Source organism: Saccopteryx bilineata, chromosome 11, assembly GCF_036850765.1.
Source record: "Saccopteryx bilineata isolate mSacBil1 chromosome 11, mSacBil1_pri_phased_curated, whole genome shotgun sequence".
Lineage (NCBI taxonomy): Eukaryota > Metazoa > Chordata > Mammalia > Chiroptera > Emballonuridae > Saccopteryx > Saccopteryx bilineata.
The window spans coordinates 26,807,865-26,831,870 of NC_089500.1; the positions used below are offsets into that span (position 1 = coordinate 26,807,865).

General features: G+C 37.3%; 1 protein-coding gene across 4 annotated transcripts in view; it reads right to left on the reverse strand.

The window, feature by feature from the left end:
- Positions 1-24,006, reverse strand: part of PIK3C3 (phosphatidylinositol 3-kinase catalytic subunit type 3) — a 575,824-nt gene that overhangs the window by 531,531 nt on the left and 20,287 nt on the right. For all 4 annotated transcript variants that reach the window (XM_066246827.1, XM_066246828.1, XM_066246826.1 and 1 more), the window contains exons 4-7: positions 22,103-22,232; positions 6,079-6,165; positions 3,595-3,690; positions 1,874-1,945 (exon numbers count right to left, since the gene is read on the reverse strand). In XM_066246827.1, coding sequence (XP_066102924.1) covers positions 1,874-1,945; positions 3,595-3,690; positions 6,079-6,165; positions 22,103-22,232 — 385 coding nt within the window. The remainder of the gene's footprint in view (positions 1-1,873; positions 1,946-3,594; positions 3,691-6,078; positions 6,166-22,102; positions 22,233-24,006) is intronic.

The window sequence follows — 24,006 nt, forward strand, 5'->3', positions numbered from 1 at the left end:
AGGTATCCAGGATGATGCTTCATCCACTGAACCACCCAGTCAGGACTGCAAAGTGGGAATTCTTACTCTTTATATCCAAGAAAAAACTATCATCTCAAAAATTCAATTGGTAGGTATAAAATCATCTAAGACATCATGATTCAAATTGAATAGTTCTAATAGCTACAATGATCCTCCGTATTTTGCAACCAGCCCAGTTTTCCTAAAATTTTCACCACCGATCCTATTACATCCTGGTATAAACCAATTCCCCTTCTCTATGATGGCAATCTTTCAAATACAGGCATACCTTGTTTCACTGCGCTTCGCTTTATTAAACTTCACTGATATTGCGGGGTTTTGTGGGGATTTTTTTCAAACAAATTGAAGGTTTTAGCAACCCTGAGTCAAAAAGTCAGAGGCACCAGTTTCCAATAGCATTTGCCCACTCTTTATATCTGTGTTACATTCTGGTCATTCTCACAATATATCACACTTTTTTATTGTTATTTGATTTGTTGTGGTGGTCTGTGATCAGTGATCTTTGATGCTATTATTACACTTGTTCTGGGGTACCACAAACCCACCCATATAAGACAGCAAATTTAACTGATAAATGTTGTGTGTGTTCTGACTGCCCCACTGACCAGCAGTTCCCCCATCTCTCTCCCTCTCCTCAGGCCTCCTTATTCCAACACACAATACTGAAATTATCTCAGTTAATAACCACAGTAACCTCCAAGCATGCAAATGGAGAGTCACACATCTCTCATTTTAAATAAAAAGCTAGAAATGACTAAGCTTAGTGAGAAAGACACATCAAAAGCCAAGATAGGTCAAATACTGGGCATCCTGCACCAGTAAGTTAAGTCATGAATACAAAGGGAAAGTTCTTAAAAACTATTAAAAGGGCTACTATAGCCCTGGCCAGCTGGCTCAGCGGTAGAGTGCCGGTCCGGCCTGTGGAAGTCCCGGGTGTGATTCCCGGCCAGGGCACACAGGAGAAGCACCCATCTGCTTTTCCACCCTTCCCCCTCTCCTTCCTCTCTGTCTCTCTCTTCCCCTCCTGCAGCCAAGGTTCCACTGGAGAAAAAATTGGCCCGGGCGCTGAGGATGGCTCTGTAGCCTCCGCCTCAGGTGCTAGAATGGCTCCAGCCGCAGCAGAGCAACGCCCAAGATGGACAAAGCATCACCCCCTGGTGGGCGTGCCAAGTGGATCCCGGTCGGGCACCTGCGGGGAGTCTGTCTGACTGCCTCCCCATTTCTAACTAGGGGAAAATTAAAAAAAAAAAAAGGTGGGCTACTATACAAAACACAGAAACAGATGATAAAAAAATAAAAACAGCCTTACTGCTGACACGGGGGAAGTTTTAGTGGTCTGAAGAAAAGATCAAACCAGCCACAACATTCCCTTAAACCAAAGTCTAATCTAGAGCAAGGCTCCAACTCTCTTCAAGACTAAGAAGGCTGAGAGAGGTGAGACAGATGGAGAAGAAAAGTTTGAAGCTAGCAGAGGTTGAGGAAACAAAAACTTTGTGTGACCTGCTTCATTGTAACATCTGCTTTACTGTGGTGGGGGAACAAACACAGCATCTCCAAGGTGTGCCTGCACCTGTTTTCTGAGTCCTCATTCAAGACTACATTTCCTGGCTCTTTCAGTAATTCAAATAAAATGACTTCCCACCACTACACTATCATGACCTTACTATTACATTTTAATTTTTCTTGTAAAAAATCCCAGCTGAAGTTGATTCCAGGTAGCTAAAGTAGATTGATAATTTTTTTTTAGATAACTGAGGGACTTACAGATAAACTTTTTAAAGAGAAAGTGTGAAGTCAACCAAAGTCATAATTACTCTGGAGTGAAGAAACGTTCAATTTGACAGTAACTCACCATTGACATCTGAGGGTCAGGAACTTTCACTATTTCAAAGCTTGTTAAAATTGGAGATGACTCATCACCATCCTGGATTACAGTGTATAAATTTTTTTTAAAAAGTGAGTAAAATTAACAAAATGGTAAGAAAAAACAATACATAATAATGTAAACACCAATATATTTTAATTCTATTCAGTAAATGCCATTCTTTCCTTTCAAAAATTAATCTTTCAATTACATTTTAAAATACATTATTTTTCCATCTTTTGTTGCTGATTAAATATTTTGAGAAAAATAAAACCTAACAATAGAGATTTGTAATAGTTTTTAGAGATATTTGATCTGAAAATCAGCAGATAGACACTGTCTTTTTTTTTTTTATACTTTGTTTATAATGACACTGGGTCAAAAATTTTATGTTCTCATTGTCAAACTTGGAATAAGAAACCAGAACATAATTAAAATATGGTACAATGGATGAATTACATCACTTGGAAAAACCACTAAATGGATGTTGGTAACTTCAAATAAACAACAATTAAGCCCCATTCAGAGAAGCAGAATTTTAAGAGTGGAATAATGGTACTCAAATTTATACACAGCGAGAGACTCATCAGCACTGCTTCTCAAAGGGTGAGAAGCGGTGTCTACTCAACACAATGCAAACTGGAATAACGAGAATCAATCCTTCAGTTCTTAAGAAATAAAGCTGTCTGATTTTGTTGGTATTGTCATCTTTGAAGAATGTTGGCTTTTATTTTTATCCAATTCTAGAAAGAAAGGTAATTCAGCATAATAAAATGTCATTGCACACATACTAGAAAAGGCTAAGCTAATTAAAGTAAAAATTCATCTCCTCACAACTATACACCTAGAATAAAGTTTTGCTATCAATTTCCAAATGCTGCTGTCTTTTCAAATTTAGATATGTGCAACAAAATCAGGAAATAGGAAGAGGGGAGGTATTGTGACTTGACTTTAGTTCAGTAATTGAGTCTTAGAGAAAACCACAAATTCCCACAGCGTTGTTTAACAGGCTGGTTCTCAGTCACAACACCAGAAAACACATTTATCAGCCCAACTGTGACAAGTAATCTTCACTAAGGCTATCTGTCACAAAAGACAGGTGACAAGAAAGTCTATTTCCATTAGATTCAATACACTGGCCCAGCAATCTTTACACTAAGTGGAAATACGACAGGGTAGATACACAGGTATTAATTTATAGGTAATTTTTCAAGGAGCAGTAGAAAAAGGTCAACTTTTTCAAAAATACTTGAAATTCACCTAATTTCTACTCTGTTACTATTTCTTCTATCATCAAAACTGTCTTTTGAAAGATCCTTCATATCTGCAATGTGCGAAACTATCAACTCCATTAGCATGTTTCTGCATACAAACTTCATATGGGTTGTGAATATTACTTTTAATGAAATTACATATGGTATAAAATGTGAAATGTAATTTTATTAAAATGCACTGGTGATAAAATTTCACTCATACATTTCCCTTTCTTTATAAGACTGATTTTCTAATAAATTAATAAACAATGTTAGGCTTCTGTAATCTTGTTGCTACATGATTTGATTTGTGTACACATAAACAGCTGCTGCTAACACCTGTCTGCTGCTATCCTGCAACCAAATAATTCATCTCGGTGGGAACAATAGTAACTTTCTTAATGTTTTTTACCCCTTCCTCTCTACTTTAGGTGGTAACAGTTCAAAGGCAAATACCTTTTCATAGTAAACAATCCCATACTCCTTATCGTCGCACTTGACACATCGAAACTCAACCATCAAGTACATGAAATTAGAACTTCGTTTTTCACTCTAAAAAAACAAAAACAAGAAAAATAATCATCTTTAACATTCTCTTAAAGGATCAGTATGTATCATTATTCAGTAATACATAAACCTATTAAGGTACACCTTAAAATGTAACAAATTTTCATTTCATTATTACAAATGCACTGTTTTATAGAGCACTACTGGTATTTTACTATAGGCAGCGCTACTCTTACCCAGTACCGACTACTCCTCACTTGTAAGTCCCTCTTAAAACTTAATGACATTGATGGTTTATTCAGTAGTTTGAATTTTATTATATAAAATCTTGATGGTATTTTGCACACACTGTATGAGAACTATTTAATTTCAAAAATAAAGATGTTTTATACTTCTAACAATTTTAAGCAAAGAACAGTTCACTCTTAAACCATATGACTAATCCTAACTATAACTATTAATACCAGTACTACTAAAATCAGAAGTTAAACAAAGTATGTAACTAAGGACTTAATTTGAGCTTAATAGATATAATCTTTATAAGTTTTTCACAATTTATAAATGGCCTTGAGATGATGTGCAGTCATCTGTAAATTTTTATCAATTTTTTTAAATACACTGGGAAAGTTACTTCCTCCACAACATACAAATTGTCCCTTTTAAAAAAAGCAAATACTGTGAATAAAGAAGTGAAAATCAAATGAGGTCTAAAAGAATTTAGTCTTGTCCCAAAACAGTTTTTAAAATGGTAAATCTATATGTATGAAACCATATAAAGTTCTAAAGAGGTCACTTAAATTGTTCAGCTTTATAAAGTATACTACAGTCTATTTTGGTATAATGGTCTCCTATCTTTTAAGGATTGGGGTTGGGGAGAATGAGAAAGGCTGGACAAAGTAAGCTCTAACTTTACATTTTCTATCCTAGGGGAACCTAAGTTGAAGAATAAAAAATAATAGTGAAACATTTTGATTAAACTATTTTTGGAATGTGACTATTATAAAAATTCAGTAAAGTTTTCTTTCAGTTTGACATATAAGAATATATTATGAATAAAATTGGAACAATATATTCATCCTAAATATAAATGGTGTTAAACACCACTAGTTTGTTTTGTAAAAAAGAAACAAAGTCAGAATGTAACTTCTGCCGGGTTTCATTCCCGGCCAGGGCATATAGGGGTAGCGTTCATCTGCTTCTCCACCCCTCCCCCTCTTCTTTCTCTCTATTTCTCTCTTCCTCTCCCACAGCCAAGGCTCCATTGGAGCAAAGTTGGCCTGGGTGCCAAGGATGGCTCCATGGCTTCCATGTTAGGCACTAGAATGGCTCCAGCTGCAGCAGAGCAACGCCCCAGATGGGCAGAGCATCACTCCCTAGTGGGCATGCCGGGTGGATCCCGGTCGGGCACATGCAGGAGTCAGTCTGACTGCCTCCCCGCTTCTAACTTTGAAAAAAATACAAAAAAATATAAAAAATTATTTTAAATTAAATAATTTAAAAAGTGTTTACTATAATAATGAAAAATATTTGTCTTTTCCCACCTCCTGAAAACTTTTCAAAGAACAGTGACCTATGGTGGTCTCTATAAGCAAGGCATATCACAAAACTGGTATTTTCTCTTTCTAATGTGATTAATATTATTGTTATGTCTGCTCTCTAGACACCAAATGTTAGGCCAAACATCAAATGTTTCTATATAAATACACATAAAAGAAAAAAATGTGTTCTAACATTTTCAGTTTCACTGAAGTCATCTTTTAAGTAATCATAGTCTAGACCAGTGGTCGGCAAACTCATTAGTCAACAGAGCCAAATATCAACAATACAACGATTGAAATTTCTTTTGAGAGCCAAATTTTTTAAACTTAAACTATATAGGTAGGTATATTCCTTATCAAGGTAGCGCCTGCACATGGTATTTTGTGGAAGAGCCACACTCAAAGGGCCAAAGAGCCACAAGTGGCTCGCGAGCCGCAGTTTGCCGACCAGGGGTCTAGACCAATATATAACATCGAGAAATCAACTACTTGAACCATGCAACTTGATTAAGGGTGCAGAGTCCTACATGTAGAACATAAGACAAGAATTATCTTAACTGGGGAGAGGATTTGCTAAAGAGCTTGAACATGAGCTGCCATATGGAGAAAAAACACACAGTGAGCCATCAAACTCACACAGGCGTCTGTAATTTATTATAATATTAGGTATACTTATAATATCTAGGACTTACTTCACGGCTGAACATACCATTAAGATAAAAGAAAGGAAGATATCCCAAGTTTTCCACTTATTAGCTTAGAACTCCCTAAACTACACATTATGCCAGTAATCCATTTGTGAGTTACCTGACAATATATAAGTCTCCTCAAAAAATTACTGATTTAGATACTTGAGAGAAAATATTTTAAAATAAAAAAGAGAGATACAACCCACCTCGTTTATCATTTCAATTTCTCGAAATGTCAATCTGTCCAGCCAATCTACTTTCACCATGTGTCCTTGTCGATGGGCTTTGGTGAGCTGCAGAATAAATATAATGAAAGCATTTTAACACTGATCTCACAGGAAGGAGGGGAAAAACAGTGCTGCCCATCACTCCCTTTCAGCATCATACTGGAAGTATTAGCTAATGTAGTGAGAGACTGGGAAGAAAGAAAGAAATATGTCTTTGTTCACAGATAACACAATCATCTATATAGAAAATATAAAAGAATATACAAAAAAAAAACCTCCTAGAACTAATAGCTATTAGCAATTATAGCAAGGCTGCAGAATAGAAGGTTAATATATAAAAGTCAATTACTTTCCTATTTACCAGCAATCAACAAGTGGAGTTTGAAATTAAAAACACAGAGGCATGTAAATAATATCTCAATAAAGCTCCTTTTTTAAAAAAAAAAAGCATCATTTAGCCTGACCAGGCGGTGGCGCAGTGGATAGAGCGTCGGACTGGGATGCGGAAGGACCCAGGTTCGAGACCCCGGGGTTGCCAGCTTCAGCGCGGGCTCATCTGGCTTGAGCAAAAAGCTCACTAGCATGGACCCAAGGTCACTGGCTCGAGCGGGGGGGTTACTCAGTCTGCTGAAGGCCCGCGGTCATGGCACATATGAGAAAACAATGAACAACTACGGTGTCTCAACGAAAAACTGATGATTGATGCTTCTCATCTCTCTCCGTTCCTGTCTGTCTGTCCCTACCTATCCCTCTGACTCTCTCTCTGACCCTGTAAAAAAAAATAAAAAAAAGCATCATTTATACTAGAACCCAGAAAAGTGAAATTGAGATAAATGAAATTAAAAAAAAAAAAAAAAAAAAGACTAAGCAAATGGAGAGATGCTCCCGTCCACGGATAAGAATACTCAAAATTGTCAAGATTTCAGTTCGTGACCAATTTGATATATAGATTTAATATAATCCCAGTGAAAATCCTAGCAAGTTATTCTGTAGATAACAAAATGATTCTAAAATTTATAGGGAGAGGAAAAAAGATCCAGAATACCCAACAGACTGTTGAAAGACAAGAACAAAATTGGAGGGTTGACAGTACCCACATCAAGAATTATCGTAAAGTTACGATTATCAAGGCAGTTTGGTACGGACAAAAGACCAAAGAAATATATTAATAAAATAGAATACAGAGCCTAGAAATAGACCCACATAAATATAGTCAACTGATCTTTGACAAAGGAGCAGAGGAGTACAATGGAGCAAAGATAGTCCTTTCATCAAATGGACTAACTAGACATTTACATATGAAAAAAAATGAACTTAAAAACAGAAGTTACATCATTCAAAACTTAAAATAAATCACAGACCTAAATGTATAATGCATAACTACAAAACTCCTATAAGATAGCATAGGAGAAAATCTAAATGACCTTCGGTATGGTCACAATATTTCAGATGAACACCACAGACATGATCCATGATAGAAATCATTGATTAAGTTGGACTTAATTAAAATTACTAACTTCTATTCTATGAAAGTCACTGTCAAGTCTAACCAGACGGTGGCGCAGTGGATAGAGCATCGGACTGGGATGCGGAGGACCCAGGTTTGAGACCCTGAGGTCGCCAGCTTGAGTGCAGGCTCATCTGGTTTGAGCAAAGCTCACCAGCTTGGACCCAAAGTCGCTGGCTTGAGCAAGGGGTTACTCGGTCTGCTGAAGGCCCACGGTCAAGGCACATATGAGAAAGCAACCAATGAACAACTAAGGTGCTGCAACAAAAACCTGATGATTGATGCTTCTCATCTCTCTCCGTTACTGTCTGTCTGTCCCTATCTATCCCTCTCTCTGACTCTCTCTAAAAAAAAAAAAAAAAGAAGTCACTGCCAAGAGCTTAAGAAGATAAGGCACTGATGAAAGAAAATAGCTGCAAAAGGCATATTTAATGTAGGACTGTTAATTAAAAAATATAAAAAAAGTATTAAAACTCAACAATAATAAACAAAACGATTAAAAAATGGGCCCTTGACAACTCACCAATGAAGACATATAGATGACAAACATGCAATATGAAATTCTAAATCATATATTTCAGAAAAATGCAAATTAAAACAAGATATCCCTAAACACCTATTAGAATGGCGAAAACCTGAAACACTGACAATACCAAATGCAGGTGAGGGTATGGAACAAGAGCTCTCATTCATTGCTGGTGGGAATGCAAAACAGTACAACTATTCTGTGGAGGTTTCTTACAAAACTAAATATAATCTTAGCATATGATCCAGGCATTGTATTCCTTGGTATTTATCTAAAGGAGTTGAAAGATTAGGTCCACACAAAAGCCTATATGTGAATGTTTAGAACAGCTGTATCCATAATTGACAAAACTTAGAAGCAATTAAGATGTCTTTCAGTAGATGAATGGACAAACTGTGGTACTCCAGACAATGGAATATTATTCAGCACTAAAATGAAATAAAAATCAAGCCACAAAAAGGCTTGGAGGGGGAAAAAAGGGACATAGAAGACCCTTACATGCATATTTCTACATAAAAGAATCCTATATGAAAAAGCTATATATACACTGTATGATTACAAGTATATGACATTCTGGAAAATACAACACTACAGAGACAATAAAAAGATAATGGTAGCTCAGGGTTAAGAGGGAAAGTAGGGTTGAAGAGGCGAAGCACAGAAGATTTTTAGGACACTAAACTACTGTGAATGATACTGTAATGATGCCTACCTGTCATTACACGTGTCAAGCCTATAGAATGTACACACACAGAGTGAACCCTAGAGTGAACTAGGTACTTTGGAGATGATAATGTGTCAGTGTAGGTTCATCCACTGTAACAAATGTGCAGCTCTGGTGGGAAATGTTGATAAAAGGGGAAGCTATGCACATGTAGGGGCAGAAGGTATATGGGAAATTTCTGCACCGTCCTCTTGATATTGCTGTGAAGCTAAAACTGCTCTACAATGGTCATGTCACTGCCATATTTGATACATTCCCATACATAACAGAAATCATACATAACTATCAGGACAAGAAAGACTTTGCTAGTGAGTCATCATTATGTTTTTTTAAAGAAAAGCAATTTTAAAAAATGTTTTAAATGTTCACAATCTGCCATCTAACATATTTAAAAAGTCATTTCCAGCCATGGCTAGTTGGCTTAGTGATAGAGTGTCGGCCCAGCATGTGGATGTCCAGGGTTCAATTCCCAGTCAGGGCACACAGAAGCAATCATCTGGTTCTCTACCCACCCTCCCCCAATCCGCCTCCTGCAGCCATGGCTCAATTTGTTCAAGCGAATTGGCCCCTGGCACTGAGGATGGCTCTGTGGAGGCTCCACCTCAGGCACTAAAAATAGCTCAGTTACCAAGTAATAGCTCCAGATGGGCAGAGCATCACCTGGTAGGGGACTTGATGAGTGGATCCTGGTGGGGACATGTGTAGGAGTCTCTCTCTGTCTCCCCTCCTCTCACTTAAAAAAAAAAAAGTTATTTACATTCACTCCAGAATTCATGGTTGCTTCTTATATATATTCTTCCTATACAGCTATTCCTGGCTTCATTACATGAGTACTAAAGATGACCATTGTCAACCTTTCAAATAGCAACCAAAGAACATATGATCAAGACAATAGTGTCATAAACTGATAACGCCAGTTTGGAGAAATTTAAATGATCCTAGATACAGTCACATTTGGGCACCATTTGCAATACTGAAAATTTAGACATAAAAATGTAAATGTGCTTCAACAGTGGGAATTAAGAAACTACAGTAAACACACAGTATAAAATACTACAATGAAAAAGAAAGAAAAATCAATCTACCCCATAAGGAAAAGTCAGTACAGTAGAGCTGAATGCAAAATCAGCTGCAAAGTAAGGTACCAGCACTCACGCTATCACCGTTCACAAGTCTGTCTCCTGCGCCAGACTCTAAGACTACGAGCAAAACTTCTAGAGATTTCTCTGCTTGAATCAGATTTATACTTTCTGCAGTACTGGAAAGTTACCACTCAAAATGTCCCCTAGCCACCTGTGCTATTTACCTATTACCATGAAACAAAGTTCCCTATGCCTTAGTGCCTCAAAACAACACTTATTTTATCATTTCTCATGATTGTTGGAGAAGTCAAGAGGTCATTTTTTTTTAGGGCATCTGGATTTTTTTTTTCTATTGGTGTAACAGTCTCTCATGAAACTGTCATCATTTCTAATGCCTTTGTGGGGAAGGGTGGGCTCAGCTGGGAATTAAGGGTGATGGAGTCTCTCTCCTTCTGCCTGAACTCTCAAGTGTTGCTCCCTCTCCTCTCCAAGTGGACTTCCCAGCAGGGTAGTGAGAATGCTTACATGGTGGCTCACTGTACCCAAAGTGCAGAAGCAGAAGCTATCAAGCTGTCTTAAGGTCAGGCTGAAAACAGGCATAGCATCACCTCAGCTGCACTGGCCTGTTAAAAGGAGTCACAGGGCTAGTGAAGATCAAACGCAGAATGCTGTGAGAATCAAGAGGCATGCTGCACTGAGGACCATCTTTGGGGACTACAAAGCACAGCACATACATATTGGAAAGTCAAAGCATACAGTACAACTGGTTGCTCAATTGCAAAAGAATAGAGAGAGACCCTGGAGCTGGCAACGTCATCTCTTGGCTGGACTGTAGGCAGCAGGGAAAGTCTAGAATCAGCAAGCATAATTCCTAAATGATTGGCCCCTGCCTTCCTCTCCAAAATAATCTCCTCCAGCTCTCCAGCTGACACACTTCACTCCAAATGCCCTTTTCAGTTCTTCAAACCACAGACTCAGATTCAATATTAGATGAAAATATTTTACTAGAATGTATGTATTCTGAAACTATAAAGTACTGTGTTCTGAAACTATAAAGTACTGTGTAAATTGTTAGCAGCTATTGTAATTGGCCATAATCTATGTCTGCCAATAACACTGCAGATAGACTTGGTGTTTTCATCTGTCCAGAGCAGCTTCTTGTTCTCTCTCTCCAGGCCAGGGATGTCTAAACATAATGAAGACCAAAATCGAACTTTTAACAATTTATATTTCGTTTGGGTCTGAAATGTCAGTGACCTAGATCTTTCAAAAGAGAAAATGTGCATTCTGTTAAACAGCAGGGTAAAACCAGCAAAATCTGTTTCAAATTACGTGTGAAGAAATCATCCTCACCAGGGTGCCCGTCCTAGGAGGAAGGCAGGTCGAGAAATCGGTGAGTGTCATTCTCTCTTTATAAGGAACGCATGTTTCCACGGGATTCACAAGAAGTCACATAGAGCTTGGAGGAGAAGACCACCATCACAGAAATAACAGCATAATTATTCAGTTCTAACGTCCTCAAAAATTAAACAGCAAGGGGTTTTAAAAGCTACTTAACTAAAAAATCTGTAAGAACCAAAAGCAACATTAGTTGGAATACTAATCATGTATTATCATATTTAATGGAAGGACAGAAATATGTGTTTGAAGAAAATGTCTCTGATTAGTAGGTATTCAATACAAGTACCAGGAATGGACTTAAAAATAGGCCAACTTGCTATACTATATATACACAGACTAAGAACAGCAGGAAAAACAGTGTCAAACCATACAGTGACCCCTGGGAACAGACAGATTTCCATGGTCAGCACAACTCACAATTCATTGTTCCTTATTTACATCTGCCATATTGGGCTATAAGGTTCTTGAGTGTGAACTACAAATGGCTGATAGAATCTCACATTTATTCATTCAGTGAATATTTGTAGTTGTTGAAAGGCCTTTTAATGTGGAAAGGTGACAGAATGGAAAACAAATGTTTGTATATTTGGAAATCTGCTCAAGAGCTTGTGGGAGTTGATGATGGGGAAAGGAGGATAGAGTGATACCCAAAAAGGAAGCTGGACAAAGGTACTACTCATACCAGAGACTTGAATGATAAGCCAATAGCCAAACAAAAAGGATGAAATCCTCCAGGAAGAGGAAATAGCTTGTCTGCCAGCATAACAGTTAGCATGATGAGCCCAGGCATTAAAGATCAGTATGGTAGACCTCAGTAAACATTTAACTAAATAAATAAGTAAGTTCTCTTCAAGGTGGAGAGTAGGAAGTTCTATACATACATGAAATGCTTACTGGAATCAACTTTCCTGAGGTCATCATGATCTAGTAGACATTACACTTAAAAATCCTGAAGGGAAAAAGGAAAGAGTGAGAAGGACTGAAAAATAAAGTTTACCATTACAAGTCTGCCACAGAATCTGTAGAGAGGTCAATGGGGAGAGATAGACTCAAAATAAAAGTAAAGAAAAATGATTTTTGCTTTACAAATCTCCTTAGCCAATTTCTTCCATATGCATATACGTACTGTATCTTTACAAAAGACATCAATGGGTGACGGAAAATGATTTGACTTTGGGTGATGGGTATACAACATAATCAAATGTTCACCTGAAACTTATTTACTGTTATTGATCAATGTCACCCTGTTAAAGTTGATTTTCTAAATAAAATCTAAAAATTAAAAAACAAAAAAGACATTTATGAACATGTATTTATCAAACAATACCAGATATGTGGCCCAAGTACACAGAGGCTATGAAAGGTGAGTTAGTTTTGTTTGCTTAAGAGATAATATACTTGCTTAGGAAGTTTAGTATCTAGCTGTGGAAACAAGATGAACACAGAAGAATATAACTGATAGAATACAAAATTCAAAGATGTATATACGGCCCTGGCCGGTTGGCTCAGCAGTAGAGCGTCGGCCTGGCGTGCGGGGGACCCGGGTTCGATTCCCCGCCAGGGCACATAGGAGAAGCGCCCATTTGCTTCTCCACCCCCCCCCTTCCTCTCTGTCTCTCTCTTCCCCTCCCGCAGCCAAGGCTCCATTGGAGCAAAGATGGCCCGGTGCTGGGGATGGCTCGGGCGCTGGGGATGGCTCCTTGGCCTCTGCCCCAGGCGCTGGAGTGGCTCTGGTCGCAACAGAGCGATGCCCCGGAGGGGCAGAGCGTCACCCCTGGTGGGCGTACTGGGTGGATCCCGGTCGGGCGCATGCGGGAGTCTGTCTGGCTGTCTCTCCCCGTTTCCAGCTTCAGGAAAAAAAAAAAAAAAAAAGATGTATATACAAGCTTGATTCTGATTTTAGGCACCCACAATACCTTATAACTATGCCTGATAACTTGGTAATACTGTATCTGAGCAAATCAAGCCAACTAAAAACAACTCAAAAGAAAAGCCTTTTTATTTTCAAGCCAACAAAAAATTTAAAGTGGATAACAGCTTTACAAAAGCACATAATTGCAAACATTCTGAATCTTTACAGACATATTAGTACAGTAAGTCCTCATTTAACGCTGTTGATAGGTTCTGTGACTTTAAAGCAAAATGATCTGTAACAAAACCAATTTCCCTTAGGCTAATTGAAATAAACAAGAGTTAAGTTCCTATGGAACCTAATTAACATTATAAGGAAATGTCATCATTTGAGGATCTGCTGTATCTTAAGTGACCTGAAACAATTTTGTCACACTATCACGTGTAAAAGTAGGATTACCCACACATACAACATGATCCCAGTTAAAAAATATCTACAAATATGTACATTCATATATAACACACATGTTAATTCACTAAAAGCATATCAACCAAAATATTAACGATAATTATTTCTAGGCAGAGGGTCATAGGTGATTTTTATAGTGTTTGTACTTTAACAATCTTCTACTATGGTAGAACATATGTATTATCTTTGTAATAAGAAAAAAAAATAATATATCATTTAAAAACTAATGCTGCCTGACTGGCGGTGCAGTCATATTTCCTTTGCTTCTTTGAGGTTCAAGGCTGAAAAAGATCTTAAAAGTGACTTTTTTTATTGCTTCTACTTTATGCATTAACACCAGTTGAGGCCTTAAGTATTGTTTACAGCTCCAGTCCACTCACAGCACAGACAGGTACTGGTGTCCTCTCACCACAGCCTAGCTGCTGTGCACTGAGTTACTGGGCCCCATCTCTCATGCCAGATCTGAGGACCTGCAGGTGTGCAAGATTTGGATATGAACACTTACCTTTGAAAAGACATTTACATAAAGAATTTAAAGACCTGATTTTAAGTCCTGGTTCAAAAACTTTGTAAGTATAAAACTTAAAATACTTAACTTCTCTAAGCTTCTATCTTTTCATAAGTTTAAAAACCATATACATTTCATGAATTCTGTGTCAGGGCCCGGAGTAGGCTGCCCCCAAATATCCCAAAGGGGCATTCTGGTTACTCTGAATTAAAGTTATTTGACAAGCAGCCAATGCAAAATGGGAACAGGACTCTAACTTGTCTCCTTGAATCAGGAAACAAATCTCCCCTGTGAGAAGTGGCTTCCTCACTCCAGAGGGGCTAAGAGATAAGCCTAGAGTTAAGGAATCCAGGGCCAAAAAACTTACAGAAACAAACCTTGTTACTCCTTTGCTAATTTACTACCCAAGTTCAAATTTTGTTTAGAGTCCTCTTTAATGAGCACCCAAACGTAAAGTGCCTTTGTCCTGTCGTTTGTTCACAAATTAGTTGTTTCTTTGTCTAAAAAGTATACAAAGCCAGCTGGTTCATCATTTGAAATAGCATCATCGATTATCTACCATACCCACATATTAAATTGTTTTTCTCCTGGTCTTGTGTCAATTTTATTAGTCCACCACAGAAATCAAGAAGTGTAGAGGGGGGCATCCCCCTCCCAAGTTACAAATCCAATCATTACACTTGTTAGAAGCCAATGAAAGCAAATAAGATAAAGTAATAACAACAGTTAACATTTATTAGTGCTCAGTACTACCAGGCAATATACTAAATCCTTAAAATATTTTATTTCACTCATAGTCTTCACAACAACAAAAAGGTAGCTATAACTATTATTCCTGATTTACAGAAGATTACATGGCTTGTTAAAGGTTGAGTAGCTAATCCAATATCACATTTAAACAAAAGACACAACTGGAATCGGAGTGAAAAATTATCTCCAAAGCCATGATTTTAACCGTTTCTCCATTTTAGTTCTCAATCTAGGCTAAAGGATTTTATAAATATTAAAGTACTTTATACGTGCAAGATGATTATTACTATACTTATTACTCCTCGTAATAGAACTAATGACAGGATCAATCTGGTACAGAGATCCTCGAATTACAACACAGTTCCATTTCTATGACAGTGATGCAAACTGAATTTTGGTGTAAGTCGAAACACACTCTAGCCTAATACAAATGGAACACTTGACCTTTCAGCAGTCCAGAGTGACACAGGCAAGTGTACCGGAGATGCCACTCCCTCACTCAAATGCCACATTACTGAGTACTCTTCCATCGTGTGCACCCAACTAGTTCACCCACACATCCTGTAAGTATGACACTAACGGTGTAAGCCGAATCACTCACGTCTCAACTTTTTAAAGTTTTTATGTGAGTGAGTGTCATAAACTCCAAAGCGTTATATGTTGAGGCTGTTATAACCCAAGGACCTCCTGTATATACTTTGTCTCCAACATTTAAAAGTGTGATTTCCACAGGTAATGATGGTGGAGATAAAAAAAAAAAAAACTTGTCCACATGCTTAAAATTCTCAGTGATCAACTCTAATTAATACCTCAAGAGAAGTACCATTCATTGAATGCAAACCATTTCCTTTCAAGGGTAATGTTTCAGCAGGTTAATTAGTACTATAAAATAATTTAACATAAAGAGTCTCAATCTCACCTCACTGAATTAGGTGACCAAAAACATTCCTGATACCCTAATCTCAATTTAAAAGGATTGTTTTGTGGTCAAAACTTGTCAACATTTATTCAAAGGATGCAGTGTAACCAGCACATTCAAGTAATCCTGCAACTAACTAGACAGACAATATCCAGAGAGAAAATCCTTTTAAGATTTCCCTCAAAATGAGAGAAATATCTCACAAACTTTCTTGCTCCTTCATGGCTCACTAAGAAATCAATCATCTTCAGAAGACTAATTTAAATTCCAAGGTACCTTGAAAAATGGTGTCTTGGGTAGAAGATACAAGTAATGTGATTAGCAGAAAGGCAATAATACGGTTGGTCATCCATTACAAATTAGCAAACTGGCACACCAGACCACTGCTAACCAACTGAACTTTTAATAATAATGAAATATTCCACAGCGGCACTGTCCAGTATGCGGCCACTTAGCCACATGTGGCTACTGAGCACCTGAAATGTGACTACAACACAATCACGGTAATATAAACCTCTAAATTTTATTTAACTTTAACTTAAAACAAATTGTCACATGTGAATTGTGACTTAAACAGTACAGCTCTAGATTATAAAGAACCCCTTGAATTGATTGATATGAACCTACTCTCAAGATAATTCGTATTTCAGGATGAACTAGAAAAACCCAGTTCCTATTGCAATAAACCTGAGGTCTCGACCCTGGACCAGAGTGACCACATGTGGGCAATCTGAAGGCCAGTTTAAAACATCACATCTCACCACACTTCCCTGTACCAATGCTCACTTACACACTGCTCACCATTCCCCAACTTAACTGTGTCACTCACACCACAAAACATTTTTCATCCAGTCGTTACTTTCTCTTTGCCACCTCTTAATCAAATTGACAGAAACTAAAGCACATTCCCAGACGCGTCAAGCAGAGATGCTAAAATGAAAAGGAGACAGCAGAGAAGCATGCATTTGCACTAACCTTTCACGTCTGAAGACACGGCCTCAAATATAAATCAAACACTAAAGCTTGGTAGTCACATCCAAACCCCAGCTGAATATGCATCCTAGTCATAAAACTCTTAAAATATGACACGCTGAAAAACAGAGCAGATGGGAACAATGGGCAAATCTGCTCAAGGCCACAGTTGTTAAAAGGCTGGGACATGGACATTGAAAGTGTAATAAATGTCCCAGAAGTCTGGCCTTTGATTATTTTCACAAATCAACTCCAACAGAAAGATACTCTAGTATTAAAAATTAACTAGGGAGATGCAGAGATGGGAAAGAGAAGATAATGAGGAAGGGGGGGAATGCTTTTAGTACATTCATTTCTTCCTATTCTCTACTAAGTCTAAGAAATCCAGTTATAGAAACTATAACTAAACCAAAGACTGTTCAGTTTTGTCTCCTTTTTTTCACACATTTTTCCTCAAAAGAAAACTACACGTTTGCAAAATGATGCAAAATCATTAGGGAGCTTAATTCCACTAAAATTCTTTCTGAAATGATTTGATTTTTTAAAATGTTAAACCTAGAAATAAGGCTTTGAAACTTCAGTTTTTCATATTGCAGTTATAATTCCACTTTCATAGCTGAACTATAAGTCAGAGTAAGAATATTTAATCAAGCTCAAGTCTGAGGTTGTTTAATGATTACCTAGCACATCTTTCCGCAGACTGTTAAGTAGTTCATCTTCATTTCCCAGCCCCCTCGGCCCACTATCCCCAGGAAGCTATTTAGCAATTCTCTAATTGAATAAAGTTTCTTACATTGCAGACTGAACACTGTCACTATGCTATTTATTTTGGCTCATGGGTACAAGGCAGGGCAACTATGCTATCCTATTATTAAGATTTATGCACACCTTTTTCCTCTTAGCCAACTGTCTTCTCACCAATTAGAAACATCATGGTGAATCGCTGGCTAGAAAACCACAGTGCAACAAGAAACAGACTGTTGCGTCCTAACCACTTCCACCTCATCTACTTGAGTACTCACTTCTTGTCTTAAAATGGGAGTGTGAAAAATCCAAGTATTACATCTTAAATTTCTGCTCCTTTTGTATGAAAATAGAAACATGAACATATACATTCTTTCCCTATCTTTAAAAGTGCATTGTACCAAAAATAATTTCAAAATATTTTGTGGGAGAGAATGATAATCTAACTGAACAAACTTTTTAATGTGGACCCAGAAAAAAGGGTGGTGAAGGGAGAGAAGGAGTGATAGGGAAGGAGAGAGAAAGAGAGCTATTTGGACACAGTTTTAAACAAAACAAGTAGTCTTACATTCAGAACATAACAAATATCAAAGTATACTTTCTCTTAAGTTTAGAAGTTAAGAACAAAGTATAACTCCTCTGGTACAAGCCAGGAAAACAAACTCAGGAGTCCAGTCTAAAAAATTTAAGTAAAGAAACAGACACTAATCCAACAACAAAAACAAAATCTAAGGGCATAGCTGCATTATTCACATCAGGCAGGCCCTAAGTAACACCTTGCTCTAGGCCAGGGGTAGTCAACCTTTTTAAACCTACTGCCCACTTTTGTATCTCTGTTAGTAGTAAATTTTCTAACTGCCCACTGGTTTCACAGTAATGGTGGTTTATAAAGTAGGGAAGTAACTTTACTTTATAAAATTTATAAAGCAGAGTTACAGCAAGTTAAAACATATAATAATGGCTCTGGCCAGTTGGCTCAGTGGTAGAGTGTCGGCCTGGCGTGCGGGAGTCCCGGGTTCAATTCCCGGCCAGGGCACACAGGAGAAGCGCCCATCTGCTTCTCCACCCCTCCCCCTCTCCTTCCTCTCTGTCTCTCTCTTCCCCTCCTGCAGCCAAGGCTCCATTGGAACAAAGTTGGCCTGGGAGCTGACGATGGCTCTGTGGCCTCTGCCTCAGGCGCTAGAGTGGCTCTGGATGCAACACAGCAACACCCCAGATGGGCAGAGCATCGCCCCCTGGTGGGCATGCCGGGTGGATCCCTGTCAGGCGCATGTGGGAGTCTGTCTCACTGCCTCCCCATTTCCAACTTCAGAAAAATACAAAAAACAAACAAACAAAAAAATATATAATAATAATTACTTACCAAGAACTTTATGTCGGATTTTCGCTAAGTTTGGCAGAATAAATCTTTATAAAACAACTTACTATAGTTAAATCTATCTTTTTATTTATACTTTGGTTGCTCCACCATGAAAGCTGGAACGCCCACAGTGGGCGGTAGGGACCAGGTTGACTATAACTGCTCTAGGCCTATGCATGGAAGAAAAGAAATGGCATGAACAAGACTAGTTCACAAATACAAACTGATGATCACATGTTTATTCGCTACTAAAGTAATAACAAAATCAGGTATAAAAAGAATCCCGACTATTTACTATTTTAATGCCTTTAGAATTATAGAATATGAATAGCAACACAGAACCTCAAATGTCATTCATTCTAAAATTCTGATTTTACAGGCTCGGAAACAATTTTCCTGAGTCGGCAAATCTGACTCACACTATAGTGCTCTTACCACTGCAAAGTACTCGCAAGTGCCCAAGTTTCCAATTTCATCAAAACTAAGACATCACTTTTAGAACACAATCTTCTTTAAGAGTAGCAGGGATATAACGGGTTCAGGAACCTCAAAGAATATGACCAACTGCTGAGCAGGGAAGAAGGGGACATGTTTACCCAAAGTGCCAAGAAATACAGAGCTTCGTTCAAAGAGGGAACAATTCCTCCAACAATGCTTCCAACATATGCATTTTTCCCCTTGAGAAAGTAATTACTGGTTTTATTGGTTTCTGTTTACTACAGTTTCTAGGGAACATGAGTTAACACTAATATGAGCTGTCACAGTATAGCAAGCGCTGAAGTCTCCACTCAAGTAAAAAGTATAATTCCATTAGGGACAAAGTACTTTGACAAAAGCTCATCTCCAATTAGCATCATAGAGACTGTAAGATGCTTATTCTCATTAATTTTTATTCCTATTTTAAAATTTTAGAAACCAATGCATAAACACCCTACTTAAAAACTGTTAACTACCCTGGGCAATACAGACACCGTATGAATTTTAATAACTATCTCTTGAAAAGATGACCCGACTTGCCATACTCTCCAATAAAAAAAATCTGGACTGTTGATGATGATTGTTACCAATGAACAAAAATGTTAAGAAGGCTTCTTTCCAACACCTCACATAGCTTTGCACATTTAGTCACTGCTTCTAGAATTGCAACACTGCACAGAAAACCGAAAAAATAAATATAAACCCATATGATTTTTAAGGGGTATTCTTTAAGTCATTAAAAGCTGATCATTAGCAAGTCATACCTATTTCCCAACCATAAAATTCAAAAGTTAGAAACGAGAAATGTATACTACAACACTGTGCTACACTAGAAAGCTAGAAGTCCAGTTCAAACAAATTCCAGTGCTGTATATACTGCTATTTGAAGAATGTCATAGTCGCTAAAAATTATTTTTGAATTAGAACATGGACTGACCAGGCAGTGGCGCAGTGGATAGAGCATCAGCCTGTGATGCTAAGAACCCAGGGTCGAAACCTTGAGGTCATTGGCTTGAGTGAGGCTCACCAGCTTGAGTGAGGGGTTGCAAGCTTGAGCATGGGATCATGGATATGACCCCGTGGTTGCTGGCTTCAGCTCAAAGGTCGCTGTCTTGAGCTCAAGGTCATTGGTTTGAGCAAGTGGTCACTCACTCTGCTGGAGTCCTCCACCCCTGGTGAAGGCATATACCTTCCTGTCTGTCTATCCCTCTCTCTTTCTCACCAAAAATAAAAAATTAAAAAAAATAACGTTAATAGAAGCCTAAATAATTCATTTAATGAGAACCAAAGTGGACAACTATACAGCTTTATATTTCCTAACTCTGTCTCTTTCTCCTCAATTTTAGAACTTAGACCATAATATGAATCACAATGCTGTTGGTTTTCTCAATAAAGCAATTGAAGAGCATTTGCTTCTTCAACACAAGCTACAAAATTTCTATGAACTATTCAAAGTTTAAAAAAGTCAGAGTAGCTTAAATGAAAGTTCATCACCAAGACAAACTCTTAAAAAGACATATGAAATGCTCAAGAAATTTCATATATCCCATGTAAGAATATAAAAAAAATATCTGATTGAGTAGCTGAATTGAAAATTAAACTACTTATTTAATTATAGAGGACATTGATAATAGTAATTTACTTAAAAAGCATATTAGAAAGCCATGAATCATTTTTCCATAAAAGAACTACAAAAAATTCACAGAATGGACTTGATAACAAAAATTTTATGGTGAAGTACAAAGCTTAGCCGATGTAAGTAGTGATGCTTTATAATTAATATTTCTTCCATATATGTGGAGGCAACAAGCCGAAAAGGCTTGGTATCAAAACCACCTACAGACATTAAAGAGTCACCTACACTAAAAAGATGGCGGCAGAAAATTACATGTAAGAATGAAATGAAAGTCTCTTAATTAAATAATTGTAAAAAGATCTTAAAACAGTACTTAGCATAGTGTTTTGTGAACAGGTATTGACAAAATAAGTTACATCATTCTGATTTAAGCACAGATTTGAGCTTAGCTTTTGTATTTCTCAGTGAAAAGACTTAAAACAGTTTTGAAATAAAAAGGGAATCACTAAATCTGCTTACAAAAACAGGAGTAGAAGTGGAAAGAGAATAATAGACTAACAGTATATGGAACCTTCCCTTTCAAACAACGTAAGACTCACTAATGTGTCTTGAAGACTATGTCACCAAAAGAGGCTGGTGGTCATCTTGAAAATATCTCCAAAAGTTCTCCATTGTCCAATCTGATGGAATCCCAGATACAAAAGGCCACATGATATGATTCCATTTACATGAAATATCCAGAATAGGAAAATTCATGAAGACAGAGAGCAGAGTAGCAGTTGCCAGGGGCTGGAGGGAGTGGAGAAGGACTGCTAATGGATACACAGTTACAAATTTAGTAAAACATTCACCTTACACTTTACAACAGTGAATTTTATATATGAATTCTATTTCAATAAAACCATTAAAAATTTAAATATAAAAATAAAAATAGTCTGGGCTCTGGCTGAAAATCTCAGAGTGGGGTTCAATCCTCATTCAGGGCACATACAAAAATCAACCAATGAAGGTATAAGTCTTTTTTCCTCTCTCTCTAAAACCAAACAAAACAAAAAACTGGAAGAATTAATCATGTTAATTTATACCACAACAGACATTACTCAGAGCTTTCCACCTGTTCCAAAAGTTCCTTTTTACCTTGGCAAGGCGGCTCATCTGATCTTCTGAGAGAGTACTGCTTGTTCTGCCGGGAGTTTTTGTGGGTTCTGATCCATCTGCTTCTACATTAGGCCAGACTTTTAAGTCATGCATCCCTTGGCGAAACATGCTAGGCAAAAAGAGAATGTTCAGGGTAGAAGCAAATTAATGTAGTTCATTACAGGAAACTTTAGATCCCTAAACAGAGAATTCCACACTAGGAAATGCGTGTCTCTCGCCAAGCTTTAAACCTCCAGTGGGTTGTAAAGCAATTACCTAAGCAACTAAAATCCATGTAACACTGTTTCACATGCTATTCTTTTCTCCTCCAAGCCTTCAGTATTATCACAGAGATTCTGAAGGTACACTGGACAAATGGAAGGATCGGGAATGGATCAAACACTCTTAATCACTTCACTGGAGATCTTGGGAATAATAGAGACCAAATTCCTACCCAATGAAAGAATATCACCTTTATAATGACTGAAACAAAATTTAAATAATTACATAATTGTCTATGGGACAAGTCAGCACAGTGACTGTCCAAACTGCTGGGGTTGGAATCTAAGTTGTGCCATCTATGACCTATGTGACCTTGGATAAATTGCTTAAATTCTCTGTGCCTCAGTTTCCTCATCTATAAAATGGGATTATAAAGAGTACTTGTACCTTACAGGGCTATTATAAAAATTAAATCAGCACAAGTAAAAGTACTTAAGAGTAGGACCTGACACACAATTAGTATTCAGTAAATGTTAACTATTATTATCCTTTTCACTAGGTACAGGTTGATCTTTCTCCTGTCTTCCTTTCTATAAGAGCAAGGTCTTATGGGAAAAAGAACAGTAAATTCATGTAAGAAAAAAATTCCCATGTCTACAAAACATACAGTGAGAAACTCACTCTGAGCCTGGTGGATCCTGCTTTACAGTGAAAAACTTCATGACGTTTAATTATTATCTTTTCTTCAAAAAACTACCAAAAAGATCTAAAATACATGGTGAACAAACTCATAAAGGAATTTGGACAACTGTTTTGTTTTTTGGGGTTTTTTTAGATATATTAATGCCAAGTTCCTGAGCTTTTTGTTTTTGTTTTTTCCTAATGGGAGGAAGATAAAAAAATTGTTAGTGTGTTCTCTCTCTCTCTCTCTTTTATTTAAACAAAACTGTTCAATGAAGTCTGCTCAAATAGCATCCTTTCCAAGCTTTCCATGTCAACCGCATAGAAAGAGTAAGACTAGGTGTGTGCGGGTGGACAGGCAAGTCTAAAGCATTTTGCACACTCATCAAATATTTTTTTAAAATAAGGTACATGTTGCATATATATTGACACATTTCCCATCTTTTAAAAATTGCACTTAACTGTAAAAGTTTTACATAAATTTTTTAAACTATTATTATCATGTTCTCACTAATAGAAAATTTCTCCACAGATTTTCCTGAAGTAATAAAAGAGAATTTTCACTGAACATTATGCAAAGTAATGATGCCATAAACACTTAGATAGAAAACTATAAAGGATAGCTATAAGCTCATGAGCACAATAAGATTAAAGACCATATCTACTGCAAGGTCTCTAAGGTTGGCAATAAACAGGTAATATACAGCAACTATGTCTGCAAAAGCTTACCTTACAGGCCCATAGCAAATGCCCTGACTGGTTGTGAGGAATCAACATTTTTAATGTTTACCATGTTAGAGATCAAAAATGTTACATTACAAAAAAGCACATAAACAAGCCTTTCATTTCCTTTCCCCTCTAATTGAGATATGGACTCAATATCAAGCAGACCTGCTTAGTCCCTAAGAAACTTTGTACAGTGAAATAATATCACTTTAAATGAATATCCTTAAATATACCTTCCTTAAATGTACCTTCTGAAACATCAGGTCTCCCTTCAT